Source organism: Onychomys torridus, chromosome 1 (assembly GCF_903995425.1).
Source record: "Onychomys torridus chromosome 1, mOncTor1.1, whole genome shotgun sequence".
Classification (NCBI taxonomy): Eukaryota; Metazoa; Chordata; class Mammalia; order Rodentia; family Cricetidae; genus Onychomys; species Onychomys torridus.
In genome coordinates, this window is record NC_050443.1 from 169,133,706 (window position 1) to 169,158,351 (window position 24,646).

At 38.1% G+C, this 24,646-nt stretch overlaps 1 protein-coding gene across 5 annotated transcripts in view; it reads right to left on the reverse strand.

The window, feature by feature from the left end:
* The window catches only part of Sorcs1 (sortilin related VPS10 domain containing receptor 1), a 535,816-nt gene that overhangs the window by 192,005 nt on the left and 319,165 nt on the right, over positions 1 to 24,646 (reverse strand). For all 5 annotated transcript variants that reach the window (XM_036172192.1, XM_036172212.1, XM_036172201.1 and 2 more), the window contains exon 4: positions 4,144 to 4,302. In XM_036172192.1, coding sequence (XP_036028085.1) covers positions 4,144 to 4,302 — 159 coding nt within the window. The remainder of the gene's footprint in view (positions 1 to 4,143; positions 4,303 to 24,646) is intronic.

Consider the following 24,646-nt stretch of genomic DNA (forward strand, 5'->3'; position numbering starts at 1 on the left):
TACAGTTACTCTTCACTTTAATCTGTGAAACAAAGAGTGAGCCTAACTTTGGGGATCTCCTGGAGACCAGACTTTCAACCTAAAATCTTCTGTTAGAAATTTGCCCTCCCCAGTGAGGATAGGGAGTGCTCTGGGGTATGAATGTGCTCTTTCTCTCCTTTGAGATGAAACACCTATCTCCTAAGGTTTCAAGGTATCAGTCAACACCCCTAGTTCTCAACTGCTGAACTTTGAATAGGATAGACACCAGGGATACTCCTCTAACACTCACCACGATGCAATTCTCAACAATTCAGACTTAGATCAAATCATAGCACTGGTTTTTTGGGTGTTCCAGCTGGCAAATGGCAGATCTAAGATTCCTGGTCCTATTCTTGTACAGGAAAATCCTTATAAAATCCCATTCATACTCATTATTTTCTTTTTTCTTCAGTTTATTTTTGCAAACAACTACACAGTCACTGAGATACTGAATATCCTCAATAGATTTTACCATCTAAGTAAAAGAAATTCTAAGCTATGAAAACAGTATAATCCTCTTAATTCTGAAGAGGACATTTGGGCATGAAAATTTCTCAAAAAATAACTAAGTTATTTATGTTTAAAATTTCCATTGAATTGGTGGCCAGTAAATCTCTCATGTCTCAGAAAGAAAGAAAGGTAGTCAACAGAAGTCTTTGAGTGCCTTCTAATGCTCATATCAGACAGCATCCACAAGGTGTTTGTACACACGATATGAAGCACAAAAAGGCATCTCAGACCTTTGGGGCATTCTTCAGACCATGGATCCAAATTCTTTTTTCCAGGTTTTAAAAGTATCATTTCTTAAAGTAGAGAAAACAATCAATGTCAGAGAAATGAGAAACACAAAATCCCTGTATGTTTAGAAGCCGGAAAGTCGGCCCTCAAGTACAAAGAAGATAGGAAGTAAGGGAGCGGGGAGGGCAAGGATGCTGCTCCTAGATAAGTTGTGTAGGTGCCAGCACCTCACCACGGTGTTTTATAAGAGTCAGTTCCTTTATGTTTGCCTGAGTTGGACATGAAACTGCATCCAGCAGATGGAAAGCTTGCTCTGGGGCTAAGATCTTAGCGAGAGCTTGGCAACAGCAGCACTAGCAGCTGTCATAGAGAAAAACTGATGAACAATAGTTATACACAAGAACAAATGTTCCTCTTTCCTAAAATACACAGATGCTGGCCAACCAGTGCCAACACTGAGCTCTCCTTGGTGCCCAGAGTTGAGTCTTCTAAGTTCTAAAAATTCCATGGTTTGTAAATGAGAGCTCTGATACCAGTATCACTCACTTAACTCTGGAGAATACCATTGGCTTCCCTGATGGTGGCAGACCACTTCCCTTCCAGATAATGCCATGCTCCTCAAACCTTGATGTAAGTCTTGAGACACTGAGGTCTCTTCAGTTCTCAACACACATCAGCAGATTGTCTTTTCCCACCACATAATGGATTTATCCTTAATTCTCTCTTGAGAAACCCAAGACAAAAGTAGAAAGACTATTTCTAGTCACATGTTCCCTTCAAAATATCACCATCAAAAGTGAGAGTCCCACCAAATTATATGCAATTTTTTTCACTTATTCCTACACATGAGATCAACTGAATTTTTCCTATAATATTTGCTGAATTATCGGATGAATTTGAATTCTTCACATTATATAGAATAAAGATTGATTAGGATTCTCTAAGCTCTGAAATCAAAGGATTTATCAAACCTGTGCTCAAAACATAAACCTTTAGTCTAGACTCTCACAAACTTCTATTCATCCTTCTATTTCTACTGTTTAACCCCATAATCCATGGCTCATAATTTATCAGTCCTGTTTCAACTTTTCAAAGCTTTTAAACTAGGGAGACAAAAACCACATTTTCCTATGGAAAGTGCACCTGCAAAAAAATAACTAGCCATACAAACACATTTAAGACTACTGTTCATTGTAAGTGTCTGAGTTAGGACCACTGCCTATGTGTCCTCACTCCTAAAGGGCTATTTACTTTTTCATAGTGAATATAAAAAGCATGAAGTACTGGGACCTCAAGGGTTACATTTCAGAGCATTTCCTCTAGCATAATTGCAAAGGTGTTTAGTTTTCACTTATCCAAGTGAGCCCGCTGTTCACTATGCCTCAGGCATGGGAGGCAGGGAGGAAATTAGCCTAGAGCTGAATAAAATACAGTAACAATGGATTAAATGAGAGGTACCCCATGTCCTGGGCAACTCCGTCTTCACCTGTTAATTGCATCAAATACATGGTGACTCAACTGCAGGAGCAAAATTGTTCATTCTGTGAAAGGGTAGCCAGGCTGCTCAGGAGGAAAAAAACACTACTAATGGTAAACTTTTTCCATTTTCGGGTTTAATGCAGCTTTTACTTGTCAGTAAGGGTAGCATGAATAAAACTCCAATTCTATGATTTTAATTTGCTTACTTCAAAATGTTAGTGTCACTAGAGACTTTGGGAAATTGCTTACAGCCTCCCTTTGCCTTCAGAGAGAACCCCACATATTGAGACCAACTCAGACAAAGAAAACCCCAATGTTCTAGTTTTCTTTCTGACAAAATAATGACTTAAGGAAGAATCAATTTATTTTGGCCTACGTTTCCAAGTCACAATTCATCCCTGAAGGAAGTCAAGACAGGAACCATGGAGGAATAATGCTTGCTGTTTTACCTTTTGGCTCATTCACTGGCTCATGCTTAGCTAACTTTCTTAAAGAGCTCAGGCTCACCCCGCTCAGGTGTGGCTTTCCCACATCAATAAACAATCAAGACGCTCTCTCACAGACACAGACACGGGCAAATATAATCAGGACAAACCCTTAACTGGGGTTCCTTCTTCCTAGGTGACTTTAGCTTATGTCTAGTTGACAATAAATCTAGTCAGCACATTTAGTATCTCCTCCAACTAATGGAAACCCAACATGTCTTCAAACACATGTAATATGTAAGTTATGATTCCTCTCAAGAAGATTTTCAGAATGACTCTGTGGATTGACAGATTGCATAAAGGGTATGCCAGTGTCTCACCTATTTTCCCTTGAAATTTTATGGCTCAGATTTCTCTTATGTTTGCCTACACTTATTATCATTTTTAATTACATTTTTACTTTCCATTTTGCAAGCCTTACACTCTGCATTGCTGTGTAAGTTACTTAAAGGCAAAATCCATGTATTTTTATATAGTACCTACACAATATAGATAGTAGAGAACACTTAAGATTAGTATAATGTTTATGGGGCATATACATGCAGCTGAACACATGTGCAGTACAACTTAATCTAATGCTTTAGAAGAAGTGGACTTCTTCAATGTTGTCACCAAGTGAACAAAATCTGTAAGATAAAAGCCTTAAGATTATACTGAACTCTGAATATCTTTCTCACTTTTAAAAATCATCCCCTGGTATTTTTAAACCTTAGTGAAGTAGCTTCTTTTTGAAGGTCTTGAACTAAAAAAATTATCATCTATCTACACTCCCAAAACAGCCTCAAATTCCATGAAAATTGGTGCATCCTAAATGCTTCAGCATCTACTGCAGTACAGATGCTGGAAGTTGAGCAAGTTGTATTAAAGTTTTCTTTCTTGGTGCTGTGGAACTTTAGCAGGTGGCATTCACCATGGTGCCCTTAGGTTACATAGTTCCTGTGGTATTCTGGACCACAGTAAGTCTTACATTTTTGCCCTAGTTGATAGGGAGTAGCAGAATTTGGCCTATACCCCCACTGTGATGTGCCGGCTCTCTAGAGGCCCAAAGTGAAGATCATTCACCCGCAAACTGGAACCTTCAGTTCTATGAACTAAATCATGTATTGTCAAATCTTAAGTGTGGCAGTTCACTTATTTGATGGAAAGGTGGCCAACATGGCATCCAAGCTACATACTGTCTTTCTATACTATCCCACTTGGTATCTCAGCATTCTTTTGTATGCTTTTTCATAGATTTGCATAGTTACAGCAAGCAACCTGAGATGTTCTCAGTGGCATTGAGTTCAGGCTACTGTACAGAAAAGAAAACAAGAAAAAAGAAAAAGAAATGATCACTGAGGTGAAAGTCACAGATGGGTAACCAGTGGTCTTTTCTCTGGTAGCTGTGCACCATTGTGTGAAGCAAGGTAAGTGTGCTCACCTTTTGGTCTTGACTGTATGCCAGGATCCAGTCTTCTTGCTTCGGGTGGAAAAGCAAACTCTGGATGTAAAAGTTGAGCCGATACTTTTGATAGGTTGCCCCTTCATCCGAACTGATCAATAAGCTGCTCTCAATCTCTGGGTCTGTGAGTAACATAATCTGCAGTAAAGCAAGAGAGAGCAAGGCTTATAAACTCACAATGCATGGTACCAAACTGCCACATGGACACAAGAAGCGCGTAAGAGCAGGCAGAGTGATCAGCCAGACAAGCACCTGAGCTCTGCAGTGCTGAATCTCCTACCTCAGACAACGTCATAAAACCACTTGTATTATTTGAAGACACAGAGGAGCTGGTCAGAAAAAGGAAATAAAATCAGAAGATCATACTCTCTTCCCATCTATAGGCCTGTTCAGGAGAAAGTTGTCTCTTTTTCAGTTATTTTTCTTCTTTTCTAATAAAAATTGTATTATTTATTTATTTACTTACTTACTTGCTTGCTTACTTATTTATATGCACCCATGCAAGTGCTATAGCACACAGGTGGAGGTTGGAGGACAACTTGAGGGTTTTGGTTCTCTTGTTCCACTATGTGGGTCTGAGCATTGAACTCAGATTATCAGGCCTGGCATTAAGCACCTTTAGCTGTTGAGCCATCTCCTCAGCTATAAAGTGATCTTCTTAACCTGAAACTTTCCTCCTTTCCCCTTAATCTTAGCCCTCCCTCATGATGTAACTTGCTCACACTCCACCTAGGGGAAACAAAAGCACTGGTCTGGTTGTTTTCTGTATAGGAAAAGAAGACATATGAGCATGAGCCCAATTCTTTTCTTTCTTGCCTTATACTCCTATTTCACATCAACAGTTCCCTGTCATTCTACCTTTAGCTTGATTATATGAGTCAAAGTCTGGGCCCTTGAAAATTTTCTTAGCAGTATTAATGCATACATTACTTAACTCCACTGTCATTTTCACTTTCTAGTCTACTGTATCATTTACTCATTTATTTTGCTTCTTTCTATGTACATTTTACTATAACATAAGCTTTACAAAAGTCAGTGTACATCTTTTGCTCACAGGGGTACACCTAGCAGCTAGACTAAGGTCAGCATGTATTATACACTTAACAAATACCTGCCAAATGAATGAATGAATGGAAGCAAAGGAAGGAGTGAGGAAGGGAGTAAGAGAGGAGAATGAGGAAGGAAGGAGGGAGAAAAGAAGAAAGGCAAGAAGGAAGGAAGGTAGGTTTTAAAAGCAGTCATGTAGAGTTAGAAATATGTTTTGAATTTTGCCAAGATATGAATGTAAGCTCCATAGAAAGCATAGCTGGATGTGCTTCTCCATGTTTCACCCATGGGCTATAAATCCATGTAAACTCATAGCTTCAGGTGCTTGTTTTGCACTCTCATTGGGATGCCTACCCTTGGCCAGAGTGTTCTGAATAACCGCAATAGATGCAAGATGAATGAGCTGCCTTGAGAACTGCTTGTTTCCTCTAATTTTCTGCCTCCAGGAATATGTGATGAAGTACCTCATTCCTAACTCTCTATAGGTCTCCTTGACTCCATCAAAGTGTGCATCTAACATTTTCAGACAGCCTGCCTTAATGCTACCCATTGACTTCTTCCCTGTCAACTTACTACTTGGAACTCTTGGAGTCTGGTTCAGTTTGAAAGATGTGCTCAATGTATGGGTATGTGATGAAAGATCACTGCAGCCTAGATTTATCAGTAGGGGTGGAGAAAGAAAAGGTGGGAGGAGGGAAAGAAAAAAGAAGGTGGGAAAGGATGGATGAAAGAAGAGAGAGACAAAGAAACAGGGAGATATATTGAATTATGATATAAAAGGGAAGAATACTAGGTAAAAGCAAACTCCCTATCAATTTGAAGGCACTCATTTTGAAACTTCATAGCAGTTCATGCCACCTTTGCAAGTGATATGGTGCATAACAGACACCCTGTTGGATTGTTTCCATTATTTGGGATGAACAAGGTTCTTTGTCATTCTTTTTCTTGGAGAAGACAAGGAATGCTGTGGTTGTCAGCTGCACTCCAGACAAGAAAGAAGGGTGGAAAACATATGCAAAACTGGAGTCTGATGTCTCTCACATAGCATGAAACCCTGCCACTGTCCATAAATGTAGTTGGAAGTTTTCCTGTGTCCTGGCTGGCTAGTGGTCAAGACAAACATCTCCCACTCGTGCCCCTCATGTAAACACACAGAGGCTTATAATCATTATAACAGCTCAGCCATTAGCTCAGACTTATTACTGACTAGCTCTTATACTTAAATTAACCCATAATTCTTCTTTACATGGCTTGGTACCTTTTCTCAGCTCTGCCTTCACATCTTGCCTTCTCTATATCTGGCTGGCATTTCCTGACTCAGCCTTCCTCTTTCCAGAATTCTTCTTGTCTGCTTATCCTGCCTATACTTCCTGCCTGGCTACTGGCCAATCAACATTTTATTTATCAACCATTTAGAGGAACACATATTAACAGCATACAGAATGACATCCCACAGCACATAAATTCTGACAGAAGTTATGGGTTTGTTCACCACATGTTCATGAAACAGACAGCTTCCTCTGTTTGATGAATGCCATGGGGCCATCAGGTAATTTGCTAAATACAAACTTACATGGATTCATTAAAATCTAGTGCATGTAATAAACAAGGACATTTAGATGGCTCCTAAATGGAAAGAAATATTTCCAGGTGATTTCATATTTATTGCAACATAAAAAAGGCTGTTGTATTTCAAAACACAACTATGCCATCCAATGGTTATACTGCTTTTTGTTCCTAACCACAATTAACTATAGAGTATAACTACCACTTGTCCTACTGCCAAAACATGATTTTCGTAATATGAGGAGGCCCCGCTTAACAGTCATCATTGTTTCAAGCCAGGTGATGCTCCCCCATTTTCTCATTTCCTAGCTCCAGGTTAACTAGAATATGCTCTGTCTTCTGATTTCACAACTTGCTTCCCCTAACATGAAAATTTAAAAAAAAAAATAAAATAAAAAAACCTTAACCTAAGACTACAAAATATCCACAAATTAATGTGATTTTTATTTATTGTTTACCAAAACTAGTTTAATATAATTCACCAGGCTATATGAAATTATGTTGTATCCCCTTGTAACATTAGAAATAAGCTGAAATATTTCAAATAATTTTTAATACATGGATATTTGTTATCATGTAAATAAAATGACTAGAGATTAGGGCTCTTCTTATTGACCCTGCAAAGCCAAAGTAAGCTGAGCAAAACCCCATCTTCTCTATTTAGTATTCACCTGAAACTTTATACTTGGGAAATTGCATACTGGAACTGTTAGAAGAGTAGGTGATCACCCTGTAAAGCTAGCAAGTCTGGACCACACAGGCCAGTTTGTGCCCAATCTCCCCAAAATAAACAGGTTAGTATGGATCTATCTTTGTTTACCCACTTTTGTTTTAATCAACCTAACAATTAAATAAGATCTTAATATGTACTTGTTCCTTTGATTTCTTGATCCAAAGCTACATAGTGCATCATGAAGTTTGATTTATATTCATCTTTTTATTTAAAATTACAACCCATGTAAATTTTTTCTTTCTTTTTTTTTCATTTATTATGTATCCAGTATTCTGCGTACATGTATCCCTGCAGGCCCCAAGAGGGAACCAGATCTCAGTACAGATGGTTTTCAGCCACACAACCAGTGTAATTTTGTAAAGAGTTGCAAACATACAAGTCATTGCACAATTCTGAAAGACAAAGACATGTACAACATTTTTTAATTCTTTAATCATAACCTTCAAATAATTAGGCTGTACTTAGTGTAGTGATTGGGATATAGTGCAACGTTAATGAGTTGCTAGATGATTAAGGAAACCTTGTTATTTTGGCCTTAAATTCTTCCATGATTTTGTCTAAATGAACTGAGCTTTGTTTTCCTATTTTGTCAATTACAAACACTAAATAAATAAGTAAGTAAGTAAGTAATCAAGATCTATAGAGAAAAGGTTTAACATATATGGAAAAACACATAATTAATATAATTCAGTCTTCAGACATAGGTGGTGTTGCTGGTCCAAAAATAAGTTCTGTCTTCTCAAGAAAGTGTTCTAAATTTAATATTTTCAAAATGGTTACATTCAAACCAATGAATAATTTTCCAAAATACCAGATTTCATTTCTCATTTTTACTTATCTATTTATCTATCTGTTATCTGTTTAATTATGTATCTATCTAGATTTGTTTATTTATATGGTGTGTGTGTGTGTGTGTGTGTGTGTGTGTGTGTGTGTGTGTGTAAGTGTGTGCATATGTACAGGCCACAGGACAATGATAAGTGTATCTATTGTTCTCTACTATATTTTTTGAGGCATTGTCTTACATTCAACCTGGAGTTAACCAACTAGGTCATCACTTTGTTATGCTGTCACTGCAGCTACACATTGCTGAATCCAGCTTTTAAGGTGAGTGCCAGGGATCTGAACTCAGATCCTTATGCCCATGCAGCAAGCAATTTATCCACATAGCTATCTTTCCCTTAGGCTGCATTTCTTTAAAATGTCCAGTGATTCTTGTTTTCAACTAGGTCACAATGACTCTACCCTTTTCTGACTCCCCATATGTTTTCCAATGAGTAGTATGTTTAATCTTCATCCTGACTAATGAGATAAATAGGCTTTCAGGAGAACTTTTCAAAAGTCATGAATCTTACTATTTCTCACTCTCAAGAGTAGCTTTCTGGGGAATAGACTCTACCTGAGACAAAGCTTAGGTCCATATACCTTTGTGAACAAAATGATCTATAAATGAATGAATGAATCATTTAGTAAGGACCTTACACTGAACATAACCCAGGGATCCCTGCAGCCTTGGGAGTTCAGTCATCTTACAGTCTCTGCTGTTCTGCTTGGATAGGAAAGGGGTAGACAAGAGGAAGTGATTGCTCTGAACAGGAGTAATTACTCTCTGTTCAGATGGACTCGGGGTGATTAGCACCCGTTTACCTATGCCTTGCGGGGTGTGCAGACATGGCACTGACTGCATCTGTGGATGAATTGTTTTCCATAGGAAGTCAATACTGCAACGCAGGCTTCTGCAATCTAGCTATAAGCAATCATTCATCATCTACGTCAGGAGAAGAAAGGGACTTTATTTGCTTTTCCTGGAGGTGACAAATGAACATGAAATACAATTCATAGATTTCAAATATATCACTTCTCTCTTCTCTTGGTAGTATTCCTTCTGACAGCTTAGTATAGTCAAAAACTGAATGTGGTCCAGGAAGATTGCTCATTGGGCAAAGGTGCTTGCCATTATGCCTGACTACATGAAATTGATCCCTGAGTGGAAAGAGACCATTGATTCCTAAAGATACCCTCTGAATACCATAACATATATTATGTGCATGTGCATGTCCATAAGCACATGCATGCAAATACAAAAACTGTCATAAAATTAAATGCATCTTCACTTTTTGATTTGCTCTAGAATCACCATATGGCTCCATGACACAATTTTCAAAACTTGGCAGACAACTTTATGATCCTTCTAGGTATCTACTGTGGTCCTTGTTGCCAAAGAAATACTACTATATTTAGTTTTACAATTCTTATCCTAGGCATACTGCTTTGGAATTTGACCACCTTCCTGCTTAGATAAAGCAGGGCTAATAAGGAGAATATCACGACTTCTGGGTATATTTTTCCATCATTTGTTTAATCTTAATGTAAACAGTTTCAGTTTATGTGTTATGCATGACTTGTTTGTTCCTTTGTCTGTTGTTTGTCATTTACAGGTTAGACTCAAGCAGGGGTAATACAGTTGCTTCTAGGTGATATCAGTCTTGCTTCTCTCAAGACTTAGCTCAGCTACAAATGGCCACATCACGGTGCATTAACAAATGAATTTCATAATGATCCTGAAAATGACAAAGTGGTAAAGACAGCCAATGGACACACTGTTTTGTTCAAGCACAAATACTTTCTCTACACATGAAACAAGAGGCCACTTGCAAGCCTCTGGCCTGGAAATTAAAAACAAATTAAGCAAAATGTAATCAGAGCAAGGAAGTAATTTGCTGACCAATGTGGGTGGGAAAACTGCCTATTCCCAGTGTGGGATGAATACCATCCTCCTCAATAGCTGTGGGTGAGGGCAGTAAGTGTTTATCAGTTGACAGCTCTTTGTTGAACAGCATTAGTGAATGTTATACCAGATCCCAGAATGACCAAGGAAAGAAAAGTCACTGAAGCTGAAATAATAGTGAAAGAAAGGGAGGTGGGTGATTAAAGGAAGAAAATTTAAACCACATATGCTTTGATAGAAGAGAGTCTGTGGTAAAACAGCAGCAATACAACCACTTGCCCTACATTTTATTCTCTCAGCCCAGTGAAGCTTGCATAATGCACCATCTTTGTTTGTTAACACAAAACAGTGAGAATCAATGCTAAGTGATGAAGACAACATTTTTTTTTTCAATAGGCTATCTGTCTACTTGTGACCTGAGAAACTGCTGGAAAACTTTGGCATTATACTCTGAAGTTTATTCTGTGAGTTTCTTTCATCACTTATTTTCTCATTTTTAGTAAAATTTGAAATGTTTAGTAAAAAAAATTTCAAGCAGCATACAAGTTTAGTCCTCTTTATATGTCTTCATTGCTTATCAGAAGACCCTTCCCATTATCTCTACATGTAACAAAAATGAGAATTCTTTCTATAAAAGCTCATTAGTGAAACCTTCCAACATACACAAGACATATGTAAGTTCACAAGAAATGGGTTACACTCTTGGGAAGACAATTCAAGGGAGAGAATTATATAGGACACCTAGTTTAGGTCCCGTGAGATAACTGTACACAATCCTATCCCTTGAGACTCTTACAGAATCCTGATTCTAGAAGAAGAAGTCATCATGAGGCTCTGCTCCTACTGGTCCCTACCAGGGGCTCTGCTGGTCCTCTATTAAGGGGATGCATGTGCATATACCAGCAGGGTAATGAGCAGGGCTGAGCATGCATGCACCAGGGGCTTGTCTTAAAAAAGATCCAGGACTAAGTCTAATTCTATCACCAATCATCATGGATGTATGCCCTACTTGCTGAGGAGAAAAAGAGAGATTTTAAGAAAGGATATTGATACTCTGAAAAATTGGGAATTCTGTCGTGTATACTCCAGTAACAGTTAATGTCATAAGACCTGAGTCCAGAGACATAGATTTATAATTTTTCTGTCCCTGTGGTGCTCTGAAGGTGTAGCTCTTTGAATATTTTGGAGCCTCTTGCCTCTACAAGGGCAGTGACAATAAGCAAGTTGGTATTTACTAAGCATGTATGTACTTCACATGGGGTACCATGCTACAACAGAAAACAAGTATTCCAGTCACTTGTACTAAAACAAATACTAACTCTAATAGACCTTATTATGCCCATTTGACAGGTAAGGAGATAAGGCTCAGAGCAATGAAGTATTTCACTCAATGTCACACAAATAGTCAGCAGTAATGTAGCCTAAGGCATACACTGCTCTTATTTGTGTGAGTCTTAATTAATTAATCACACATTTACAGGTACATATTCTGATGAAAGAAAGAAAGAAAGAAAGAAAGAAAGAAAGAAAGAAAGAAAGAAAGAAAGAAAGGAAGGAAGAAAGAAAGAAAGAAAAGAAAGGAAGGAAGGAAGGAAGAAAGGAAGGAAGGAAGAAAAGAAAGAACAGATTCTTAGAAAAGAGAGCAGGAAGGAGGAAGAAGAAATGGAAAGAAGGAAGAGAGGGGAATAATATTCCCTAGTGGGACACAGAGGGGACAACAATAAAGTGTGAACAAGGTCAAAGGGCATTCAATAACAAGGTGTTAACTATTGCATGGTATTACAACCAAAACAAGATATCCCTGAAGAAAGGAAATGGGATCTTCAACATAAAGCTAAAGACCCAATCTTCACTCATGTCAGAATTCCCATAATGGCCCTGGTCTCTTTCCTTCTTGTCTTTTAAGCATTTTTCTTCTCATGAATGATTTTATGTTTTCTCATGAAAATGGGTAAGAAAGAAACAATAGAAACAGACATAAAAAGCTTTGGTCAAATAACAGCTTAGGTAACAAAAGAAATACATTCCCACAGTCTCGCTCTTAAGAAGCAGATGCTAAAACTGGTAAGAATCATTGTGGTATAACTGGTTTCCAAATAGATGTATTCTGTGTGTAATTTACATATGAAAAATATAGTCTCATTTTGCTGGAGACATGGCTATTATTCTACAACAAATACCAGGTAATAGGTAATATGTACTATCGATTAATGGTTAAGATTGTATTATCTAGTTTACAAAAACCTAAGCATAGTATTTTAAATGAAAATGTACAAGTTAAGGGGACATTTTTATTACTGTCAGTAAAGAAACCAATTATACCTTGGGAATATCTGAGCTACCTTAAAATTTCCAGGATTACTGATTGCCTCTTTTCCCCAGATGCAAACAGAACACACTTCCATGGTCATTACAAACCTCAGAGTAAACTCTCCTTTAAATCCCCAAAGATCCATAAATGACAACAGGCTGCATCATTTACAAATGTTAGCTGTGCTCAGAGTAAGCCACAGTGATGGAAGAGACAAGCATTTGTCTTCTTCACTCATAGGAAACTTTACTAGGATTGATGTTCACTTGATGATGAGAAATCTCCTTATTCCACTAGAAATGATAAAGGTGGGTGAAGGAGGGGAGAACAAGAAAGGAAAGCTATCTGTATACTTTAACACTGAGTTAGGTGAGGACAACAATATTTTTGGTAAACTCTCAAGGTGTGTGCTTAATTTTAGTTTGAGTAAATGTCAAGTTGAAAGTCAAGAAACTGAAAAAAAAAAAACCCATACTAATAAATCAGTTCTGAAAATGAGTCACTGGAATGTACCTACATTCTTCATCCACTCTGGTTGCATCAATGTCCTGATAAGTGTGTTTTAGTTTTACTTATATTAACACACTATGGTAACCTAGCAGACATACCAGGGTGTATTGGAAAAGATTAATGAGGCTTCAGCTGCATGAGGCCTTGCTAATGTATTTGACTATTAAAGCTTTTCTGAAAAGATTATATAGACCACCAGGGGTTTCTCTCAGAGAGGATCCCAGGATTAGTGGAGTGAGAATCCCTTCTGCTGCTCCTCAGTAGGACTCCTTAGATGATATGGCAATGGCAGATCATCCAGGAAGAAGAGCCTCCTGCTAAGGAGGAGGTCTAGATCATATGAAATTTTTCTTATCCTTCAAATATTTAATGACAGGCATTTGATCATCTCAAGTTGTTGTTGAGAGGAAATAAAGAGGGAATGTGCTTAATGGCCATGTTGCTGAGCATAATCACACATTTTCTGCTGATTTTTCCATTCTCCTTTCTTCTTTTCTTTAGAGAAGCAGCCGGTAACTATGTAAAACTTATCTGAAGAAGTTATGTTCTGTGATTGCATTACTAAAATATGTCTGTGTCTTGGGCTAATTTCATCTTTCAGAAGCAGCACAAATGGTGTAGAATATTTTAAAAGAGGGGAATATCTGTTGTATAAATGCATTGTTTTGTAATGCAGTACTTCAGCCTAGTGGTTTAAAAGCAAGCATTTAGTTTACCTCCTGGATCAGGTCTCTGGTTCAAGAATCTAGGAGGAGTCCAACTGGGCAGTAAAATTTCAGACCTACATACCATCAGCCATGGTGATACTCTACTTTCTGACATGATTTCCTCATACAGATAGAGTTACTTGGTGGTCAAGGTTCTTAAGAACCTGAATGATTCTTCATGAAGGTGCTGGCAGTGCAATTAAATTCTAAGAGTTCCAATCTGTTTTAAGCTTGTACAGAAGTGTTTTCAGGACAAGGTTCACTGTCATGATGGAAAGAATAAGTCTATAAAGATATGACCTTCTGGGCTGGAGAGATGGCTCAGAGGTTAAGAGCAATGTCTGTTCTTCCAGAGGTCCTGAGTTCAATTCCCAGCAACCACATGGTGGCTCACAACCATCTGTAATGCGATCTGGCGCCCTCTTCTGTATACATAATAAATAAATAAATCTTTAAAAAAAAAAAGATATGACCTGAAAGTTAGTTGATCTTTATTTAGGTGCTGCTGTGAGTGTACAAAAGACACTTCACAGTTTGACTTGTTTCATTGCATTACAAACACGGTATATCACATATTGCTTTGGGAATTTCTGGCTTACTCCTGTGGTAGTCACTTTATTATCAACTTGACATGATGTAGAGTTACTAGGGAAAGAAGTCTCAATGAAGAATAGTATAGAGTAGGCTTGGCTGTCTGCTTCTCAATGGAAGATTGACTTGATTAACCTCAATTGTGGTGGAAAGACCTGCTTACTGTGGGCAGCACCATTCCTTAGGCAGGGAATTTTGAACTGTGTAAGAGTGGAGAAAGTGAGCTGGATACTAGCATCTATGCTCTCTGTTGCTAATTACAGAGGCCATCTGACCAGCTCTCTAAGTTCCTGCCACTGGGGTTTTATTGCTAGGATGAATTGGTATTCAGAGCCATGAGCCAAACAAACTCTTTCACCATTACTTTAGTTTCTTGATAGTGTATTTTTACCAAAGATACAGGAAATGAAACTAAGGCATCCCTTTCATACAGTCATAAATACTATCATTGGTGTAGGGTTTGGCTTCTGTGTTTGAACACTTGGTCCCCAGCTAGCACGTACTATTTGGGGAAGTTATGGAACCTCTAAGAAAGTGGGTCCCTCGCAGGGTCCCAGGCTCTCTAGTATACCCTCCAGCTGCCGATGGACTTCACCATGACTTCCCCTTTCAAACTGTAACTTAAAATATAAACCTTTCTTCCTTTAAATTATTTTTGTAAGGTATTTAGTCTCACTGACACAAAAGTAATTAATACACTACTATGCTGATATTTATGGTTCAGAGAAAAAAATTATCTATTCATACTGATGTTAGGAAAGTCTACTGGCTCTGATGTAGCTCTGTTTGTAGAGTGCTTAACTACTATACACAGAGCCCTAGTTTGATCCCAGAACCACATGAACTAGATATGGTAATTTGAGCCTGTAATCCCAGCACTTAGGAACTGGAGGCAGAGTCATCACAAGTCAAAGAGATAATACTCAACTAGAGAACTGGAGGTCAGCCTGAGCCCTGTGAAAACAAACAAACAAAACATTCCTTATATGTCAGCCTTATAAAATTGCTTCCCAAAGTTAATTTTTCAGATAAATTGAGTAAATGTTTAAGAAATAGTAACCATGTTTCATTAAGGAAAAATGTATAAATCTATGATCTTTCTTAAGTGTTCACCTTTCCTCAAAACTTAAGATTGTGAGACTACATTTTAAATAATTCCTTCTACTATTTCATGATAATGCTTCCTGGGACAGGAAAAACAAAATTCACTATAATATAACTAAGCAGAAAAAAATAATCATTAATACTTTCAATGCTTGGTTTCCTTGTTTCCTTATTTTTTCTTATACATATATAAAATAACACTGCAAACATTTTCCAGGTTATTACATATTCTCTCATATTATTTTAAAGGTCTCTATATAATTTAATTTCATAAACATGCCAGTATATAATTCATCAATCACTCATTTTCTGATGGTCACTCATATATTATGACTCAGTATAGATTAATATTTTTGCACATCAACTGTTATTTTTTCAAGTTATGGAAGTAGAATTAATGTTTAAAAGAGTATGGATTTTGTAACCTCTTTTGAGATATACCATCTCATTTATAGGAAGGAAAGAAATTACAAATGTATATGTTTTTATCCAGAACTTTAAAACACATGTCCTGGGGTTCCATCTCTTTTGAAATAAAACTTCTAGGTAACTACAGGAAACTGTGCACTTTATATGAGTACATATTGGCTTCATTCATGATAGAGAAGCTTTATCTTCCTTCTCTCCTCCTTTTTATGTTTTGGTCATTTGGTTATCATCTCTCAAATACAGCCATCTGACAGTGTGGTGGTTGGAATGAAAATGGTCCACATGGCCTATAGAGAGTGGCACTATTAGGAGGTGTGGCCTTGTTAGAGTAGGTGTGGCCTTATTGGAGGAAGTGTGTGACAGGGAGTGAGCTTTGAGGCTTCAGAAGCTTAAGCCAGGCCCAGTGGCTCACTCTCACTTTCTGCTCCCTGTGGATCCACATGTAGAATTTTCAACCACCTCTCCAGCACCATTCCTGCCTGTGTGCCACCATGCTTCCTACCATGATGACAATGGACTAAACCTCTGAACTGTAAGCCAGCTCTGTGTTTTAATATTATTATTAATATTATTATATTGATATCTATTATTTTAATAAATGCTTTCCTTTATAAGAGTTGGCATGGTCATGTTCTTTCACAGCAATAGAAACCTTAGCTAAGACAGATAGATAGGTTGTCAATCATATGCTTTGTCCAGTAAAAATTATAGGCATTTTTGTTTATTTACTTATACTGCTGTTTATGCAGTTTCTATTTTCAATTACACCTTGGGGAAAAACTCCATAAACTAATGCTTTGTATCTACTATTCCCATATACACACAGGAGACCCCATCTGCCTATTTCAAGCTAGAAACAATGAAAATACTAGAAATTCTCATGTACATAGCATTTCAGAGGCTGTGGGCTGAGGAACGTGGCCATATATTTTCTCCACTATCTACTATATCATCAATCTACAAATTTTCTTTCTTTCTCTCTCTCTCTCTCTCTCTCTCTCTCTCTCTCTCTCTCTCTCTCTCTCTCTGTTCGTTTTGGTTTTTCAAGATAGCATTTTGCTGTGTAGCATTGGAGCCTGGCCTGGAACTCACTCTGTAGACCAGGCTGGCCTGGAACTCACTATGTAGACCAGGCTGGCCTGGAACTCAGAGATCCACCTGCCTCTATCTCCCAAGTGCTTGGATTAAAGGCATGTGCCACCACCATCCACCAATCCACAAACATCTTTTCCTCCATTTATCATTAAGTGTTGCATAAAAATTAAAATTTGTTTAATTGACATTTAAGAATATTTTATACCAATATGACATTTTTCATTTAAGTATTACACAGCCCTTTATAAACATTAATGAGCATGTTCTATCTGAAAATAGAATCCTCAAGATAGTGAAATTAGGTACAGGGGTGCCATCTTTTCTCTAAGAATATTACAGTACATCCTTGTCATTTCCAGAGCTCACACTCAGGATCTTGCTTCTCACATCACACAGTAAGAAGGTCTTTTGCCAAATGATCATGGAGTCCATGTGGTTACTAGCCTACTCATTAGAAATCACTAAAGAATATGTAAAATAAACATAAATAAACATAGATTCACTCATATATATGTTTTGCATTTATTTAATAAATTATAGAATAATCAATCCTTATTAGCTGCTTTACCTGCAAAAACATTTTTATGAAAAATAGAAATATCCCTTAAATATTAAAACATTTTAATCCATTCAGTTTTTAGAGGAAATATGATTTTTGGAATATGGATATTTTGGGGAGAAAGGTTTAGTTTCTTGTAGAATAGCTAGATGTTCACCATTTGACTATTCATTTCTTCTTTTTACTACAATTTACTTCAGTCATCTTTAGCACCAAGTGACAATCTTCATGCCGAATTGACAGAAATCAGAGAGTGAAGGAGACACTATGATTTACAACAACTGGTATACAGGTGACAAGTGACACAGATATGAAAAACACTATTCAAAAGAATGTAGAAAGCTGTAATTATTGACATTTAAGTTCTATAGAGCATAGAAAAGTTTTCCTGCTGTAAGAGAGGATGAACAATAGACCATTTGAAACTTCCGTGAATTTTGAAGTTTGAAGATGAGTACTTGTATGTGAGTGTTTGTGTGTGTTTGTGGTGTGTGTGTGTGTGTGTGTGTGTGTGTGTGTGTGTGTGTGTGTGTATGAGTGGCAATGATTTCATGTTAGAGAACAGAGATGGGGAAGGCATGAGATACATGCATACATTGCATGAATAGGTAGGAAGTTCCTCACTATGGCAAAGGTAAGACAAAGCAGTTTGCAGCCAATTTAATGAGATTTTTTAACCATGCAAAGAGATATGGGTATGACTGATTGTAAAGACCATTTACTCTAAACTATAGATAAATACACAGGCTTTTTTCACTTCTTTGTCATACTCTTACTATAGTCAAGATGGGATAGTCAATGGTCAAGTGAAAAGGGAGACAGCAAATCTTAATCACTGGCAATTTCTCTTACTTTTTCAACTGGTATGCTCACTTGTATTTTGTTTTTTCCTTGATATGAAAAGTCAGTGCTCAAAGAATCCCTAGTTAACTGGCTCAGATGAACGTACCTGTTAATTGATTTTTTTTCAGTTGAAATGCACATGAGCTCCACTCCTGCCCAGTCATGTGACATTTAGAATCATTTATTATGCCAATCATTTATCTGCAGGCAACTGTGGAATGATAACAACGCACAACTCATAAAGTAAGCTGTGTTGATATTAAATGGAGCCAAAACAAGGTGCAGAGATAGCATTTCCCTAAGTACAATGAGTGATTTTAACATCACATGGTGTCCCTTGCTTTCCAGTAGTGAGAAGCTCTGATGCTAATGGACCGTCTTGTGTAGAGAAATAACAAGAGCTCCTCTCTGTGATAACATGATGACAATGACATGTGGTTGTTGTTGGAAGGTTTTACTCTGGGGGCGAGGGGGCTCACCACCTAGCTCCCAAATAAATTACACATGGAGTCTCATTATTACTTATGAATACCTGGTCTTAACTTGACTTAGTTCTAGCCAGTGTTTCTTTCTTTCTTTCTTTTTTTAATTAAGAAAATTTTTCCATTCATTTTACACACCAATCAAAGATTCCCCCTCTTCCCTTCTTCTGCCCCAATAGCCTCCCCCTCCCAACCCAGCACACCTCCTCCCCACAAGAAGGCAAGGCCTCCCCTGAGGAGACACATCCAAACCCCTCCCCCTGCCTCAAGGCTGCATGAGGTGTCCCATCATGGGTAGTGGGCTCCAAAAAGCTACCTCATGCACCAGAGATGGATTCTGACCTACTGCCAGGGGGCCCCCCAAGCAGATCAGGTTACACAACTGTCTTGCCATGCAGGGAGCCTAGCCCAATCCCATGCAAGCTCCATAGCCATTGATCCAACTTTCATGAGTTCCCACTAGTTTGGTTCGTCATCTCTGCAGGTTTCCCCATCATGATTTTGATGCATTTGCTCATAGAATCCCTCTTCTCTCTCTTTCACTAGACTCCTGGAGCTCTGCCTTTGCCAACTTTTCTTAACTTAAATTATTCCATTTACCTTTTGCCTCTGGGCTTTTTCCATTCTCTTTTATAAATCTTACTCTTAACTCCATCGCCTGTTATATAACTTGGTGGCTGGCCCATGGAGTCCTCTTCCTTCTCCAGCTACTTCCTTTTTTTCTCTCCTCCATCTCTTCTTTTCTCTTTCCTCCCAGATTCTCTCTGCCTGCCAGCCCCACCTATTTCTCTTCCTGCCTTGCTACTGGCCAATACTTTATGAAACCATCAGGTGTTTTAGACAAGTACAGTAATACAGCTTCACAGAGTTAAACAAATAAAACATAAACACAAGCAACACACCTTGAAATAATATTCTACAACATGTGGTAACATCCTTATAATCATGGATTATGCCATTATCTGTGGTTCTTGGGGGTGGAGGTGGAACAAGATGTCTGCTGAGTTTGTTAAAGTTATCCAACAAGATTAAATTAAGAACACATGCTGCAACTCCAACACTTACAAAGTAGTCTAAATGGGAATACAGAAAAAGGTGAGTCAACATCCAGAGAGGTAGTGGGAGAGGGCAATGGTTGGTGAACAGGGAACAGGATCCAACACTGCTCTTGCACAGCAGAGGGTCAATGGAATTCGCTTAATATTCAAGAGCCCAATTTTTTTTTCCCCCCTGAGGACCGTACTCAGGGCCTTGCACTTGCTAGGCAAGCGCTCTACCACTGAGCTAAATCCTCAACCCTGAGCCCAAATTTTAACATTTTAAAATTCTATATTTAAACAAAGATAGGTTCTAGTCTCCCTCTCAACTCAAGCATTGTATGACATTTCCTGGGTTAAAAGATACATTCTACTCAGGTTGTAGGAAAATTAAACTTTAGTGTATTACACCCCATATACCAAATATTACATCTCACAGAAAGTCATTCTTTACCATCATGTGTAGTGGGTAGCTATTCCATCTTTGACCTGGAGGTACTAACCCCATTGAGGCTTCCTGTAACTGTCATGCCTATGAGACAAGGCTGAGATAGGAGCCCTTAAGACCTGAGACCCAGATGTGCCAGCTCGCTTGGTTCCTGGATCCTAGACGCTGGAGATAGACCAGAATTCTCCAGAGAACACTGCTGGACTGCACCTCACCTCTCCTGGACCCTGTAACCTATCCCTTCATTTGTAAGTTACACCACAAAATAAACCTCCCTTTAACTACATGGAGCTGCCTTAATACTTCCACTAATAATCGTGTGATGGTAGATCATAGTGTTCAGATCCTATATTCTGTCTCTATTCAGCAATGTATACAAAGACTGCTTGCTAGTTAAATAAATCCATGGTTTTTCTTTGTGTAAAGTGAGGAGGATTTTTTTCTCTTTTTCTCTTTCTTATCTTTTTTTTTTTTTTTTCAGAGCTGAGGCCTGAACCCAGAGCCTTGCCTTTACTAGGCAAGCACTCTACCACTGAGCTAAATCCCCAACCCCAGGTATTTCTTAATTTATATCTTGACAGTTTAGATTTCCTGAAGTCTGGGTGAACAAGTGACAGGGGAACGGCAGTCTAGGATAAATGAGAGTTTCCAAATTATACAAACTTTATGATGTTTCTAAATCCACAATCACACATTTTCATGATGTGGCTTTTCTTGACACCCCGTGTTTCTCACCAGTCTCTTTATCCAATTTGTGTTTCCCTGAAGGTAAAGTCTGTTAGTGCTACAGTGGACTCTAATTCCCTTCTAACCAAAGCTCAATTGCCAATGGCATCTCTAAGATTATATTTACTTCTTTGAGCTAAAATGTAAAGGTCACTCTGTTTATTAAAGCTAAGCCTTGAAGCTAAATATCTTTCTCACTGTTCCCGATGAAGGGAGAGGGTGAAGAGAGGGAGGAGGAGTTGCTTGCAAATGGAAACTCATTGATTAATTGATATGAAACTGGATTCAAATTAAATTAATTTGGCTTATCCATAGTTAAAATGGAGTTTTCACTTTAAACCAAGAATAAGTTTTACCCAGAAGCAGCAGTATTCTCAACTAGGATAACAAACCACTTTTCACACTTGACCATCCTTACTCTAGGAGACACAGCTGGATTATCTACTAGGAGAAACAATGCCATTTGGCTCTGAATCTTTGTCCAAGCTGAGCACTTAGAGTGCCGTCCAACATCTTAAATGCATAGACAAGGGAAACTAAGCTAAATGTCCATCCTCCAACCCCAACATACCATTTCACTGCCAGAGATATCCTTTTCCTCTGAGACTGACTGACTAGCATCCTTCCCATGTGAAGCTGCTAACTTGTGATAGTTAACTTGACCTCACAAGCACCCTCTCTTTTCTCAGTTCAGTATCTCTTCCTCCACAATTTCCCTGAAATACTGTACTGCACAGTTTCTTCTTCTTCTTCTTCTCCTTCTCCTTCTCCTCCTTCTCCTTGTCCTTCTTCTTCCTCTTCCTCTTTCTCTTCCTCCTCCTCCTCTTCTTCCTCCTTCCTCTAGCTCCAAATACAACCATTTTCCAATTAAGTATAGCATTGAGGATTTGTTAGCGACAAACAGCCAGGTGCACCCATGAATTTTTTAACCATATTTGCTAGAAAAAAATACATGCAAAACAAAACTCTTTAGCAACTTTTGGGATAAAATGTCAATCCAAATACTACAAAGCATCATCTCTGTTATGTGTCTACACTAGCCATGGACAGGAGGCTGATTTGCTTTTCACACTTTTTATCCATGTACTCAACCACTACCAGCTAATGGCTTTCTCAGTGTACTTGTAAATCTGAGTATATGGAGACCATCGTGTCTGAGTAGCACTGGGTATAGAAAGCAAACCTGTAGCTAAAAGTTTTCCTGCGTCCTGCCTGGCCCGCAGTCAGGACAAATCTCTTTCATCTACCAGCTCCACATCTGCTAGGACCCAAATAAACACACACAGGCTAATATTATTTTTAAACTATGACTATGGCAGGCGTCTTGCTATCTAGTTCTTATATCTTAAATTAACCCATTTCTATAAATCTATACTTTGCCACATGGCTTGTGGCTTACCTGTAGGTACCTTTACATCTTGCTTCTTCTGGCAGCAGCTAGAAGCATCTCTCCTGCTCTGTCTTTCTCCTTCCTCTCTATCTGTTTGTATTTTCTGCCTGCCCCTAAACTACCTTGCTGTAGGCCAAATGGCTTTATTTATCAACCAATCAGAATAACATATTTTCACAGGATACAAAAAAGACACTCCTCCATCACAAAGCTGACTCATAAAATCCTTCAGAAGAAAGTTTTATAAAAGAATAGTAGGTGCACTGAACTAAGAAGTAAAGGTATCTAATCTGTACTTGACCTATTTGAGATACAAGGTGCCATTCCTTGATACTACTGGGGGAACTGCTTTGTGTCCCTTTGGTCAACTATGGCCTACAAAAAGTCTAGGATTCTTTGTGTGTATATGTGTGGGTGAGAGAGAGGGTGAGAGGTTGGGAGGAAGGGAGAGAATATGAGCATGTTTGTATCACAACAGACACATGGAGGCCAGAGGACAACATGTCAAGGTTGCTTCATTCTTTCCATGTGGGTACCTGAGATTGAACTCGGTCTAACAAGCTTGTACAGCAAGCTCTTTACCTACTGGGCCATCTCACTATGCCCTTGGATTCTTAAATTCAAGAATGGATCTATGCATGGGAAGGCAGAACTGCTGCACATGTTTCACAAATGTCGTATTTAGCTAAAGAACCAAGCAGTGCTTATTACAAGACTCAAAATCATCTGCTGTCCTACTTGGCTGCAATATAGAGAGGTGGGGATTCTGATTTCAATACAGCAATGGGACAGCAGATACTGACTCATTTGCAATTGCATATATTGTCTTATTTGAGATTGACCTATAGCTGATCATGTCCTATAATACTTTACTTCTATACTGATCTTGGCAATTCTGCAACTGAGACTCCCTTCTCAGGTGATTTCATGTTGTGCCAAGTTGGCAGTTAAAAGTAACCACCACAAACATGTAAAATAAATTTGAATGGCTTAAAAGTTTTGACTCTAAAATAGTAGAAAAATAAAGTGCCACTTTGATTCTGGTGATGACAAGAAAATAAATTTTATCCTTCACCCAAAGATGATATTCTGGCTTCTGATTAGGAAGAGTGGGAGAATTCTTTCCCACTGATCACAGACATTGTTCCTCACTGCCTGCAGCATAATATGAAACCAATCTAGAGCACAGACCATAGGCCCACAACCCCACTCACTAGAGCAGAATCAATCAGCTTGAACAATTTAATAGGAGGAATTTAACCCAACGCACCAAAAGATCAAATTCATGGTTCAATGATCAACTGAGTCTTTTTTATTATTTAATCAGATCTTTGATAGTTTTATAACATATACAGTGTATTTGATCATATCTAACCCACAGAAAGAAGAGCTCTCAATATAACAGATGTATGATAATAAACCTTTCATCTAGGAAGTATATTTTATATTAAGAAAGAAACATGTTAATTTAGATAATAAAAAACAATGAGGATATACACAAAACAGAACACCTAAATCTCATTTATTGATGCTAGTTTTTAACTCAAATCCACTTGTGTACAAAGGCACACACAGAAGCATGCACAGTTCTTTTGAGGCTTGGTGATAGTTTGCAGATCCCAGTACACTGTACGTCTAAATGATTAGATTGTATTCTACTAGCATGGCTGAATGTGGTTAGAGTTCAAGCTGCTCTGGGTCTGGGTGATGCTCATTATGTCTTCTCCCAATCTATCAGCTCTTTAGGTCTTGTTATCTCAATGACACATCTTGACTTCTCTCCAGATTGTATACTATTTATTGACTGACTTGAAGGATGAAGGCAGAGTAGATCATTCTCTAAACTTATAAGCCATTGATTAAAAAAAGGTTCCAAATATCACAGTGATGCCATGAGATAAGTTACCATGAGATAGATGAGGAGATCTTCTCAGCTCCCAATATAGGTTTGCAGTAAAGAATTGCTGGAGAAAGTTTCCTATTACAGTTGATTTCTGCAAGGACATTTTTCATATCAAAATCTCCAAACATCTGAAGTACAGATGACTACTGTTAGAGAAAATGGCATTACAACCATTTAACAGTCAGCTTACCTTACAAGCTGAATGTGAGGTGGATATGGAGCTAACATGTAGGAGTAGCACCAAAAATAAAAACTATTTTTAGGGAAATATTT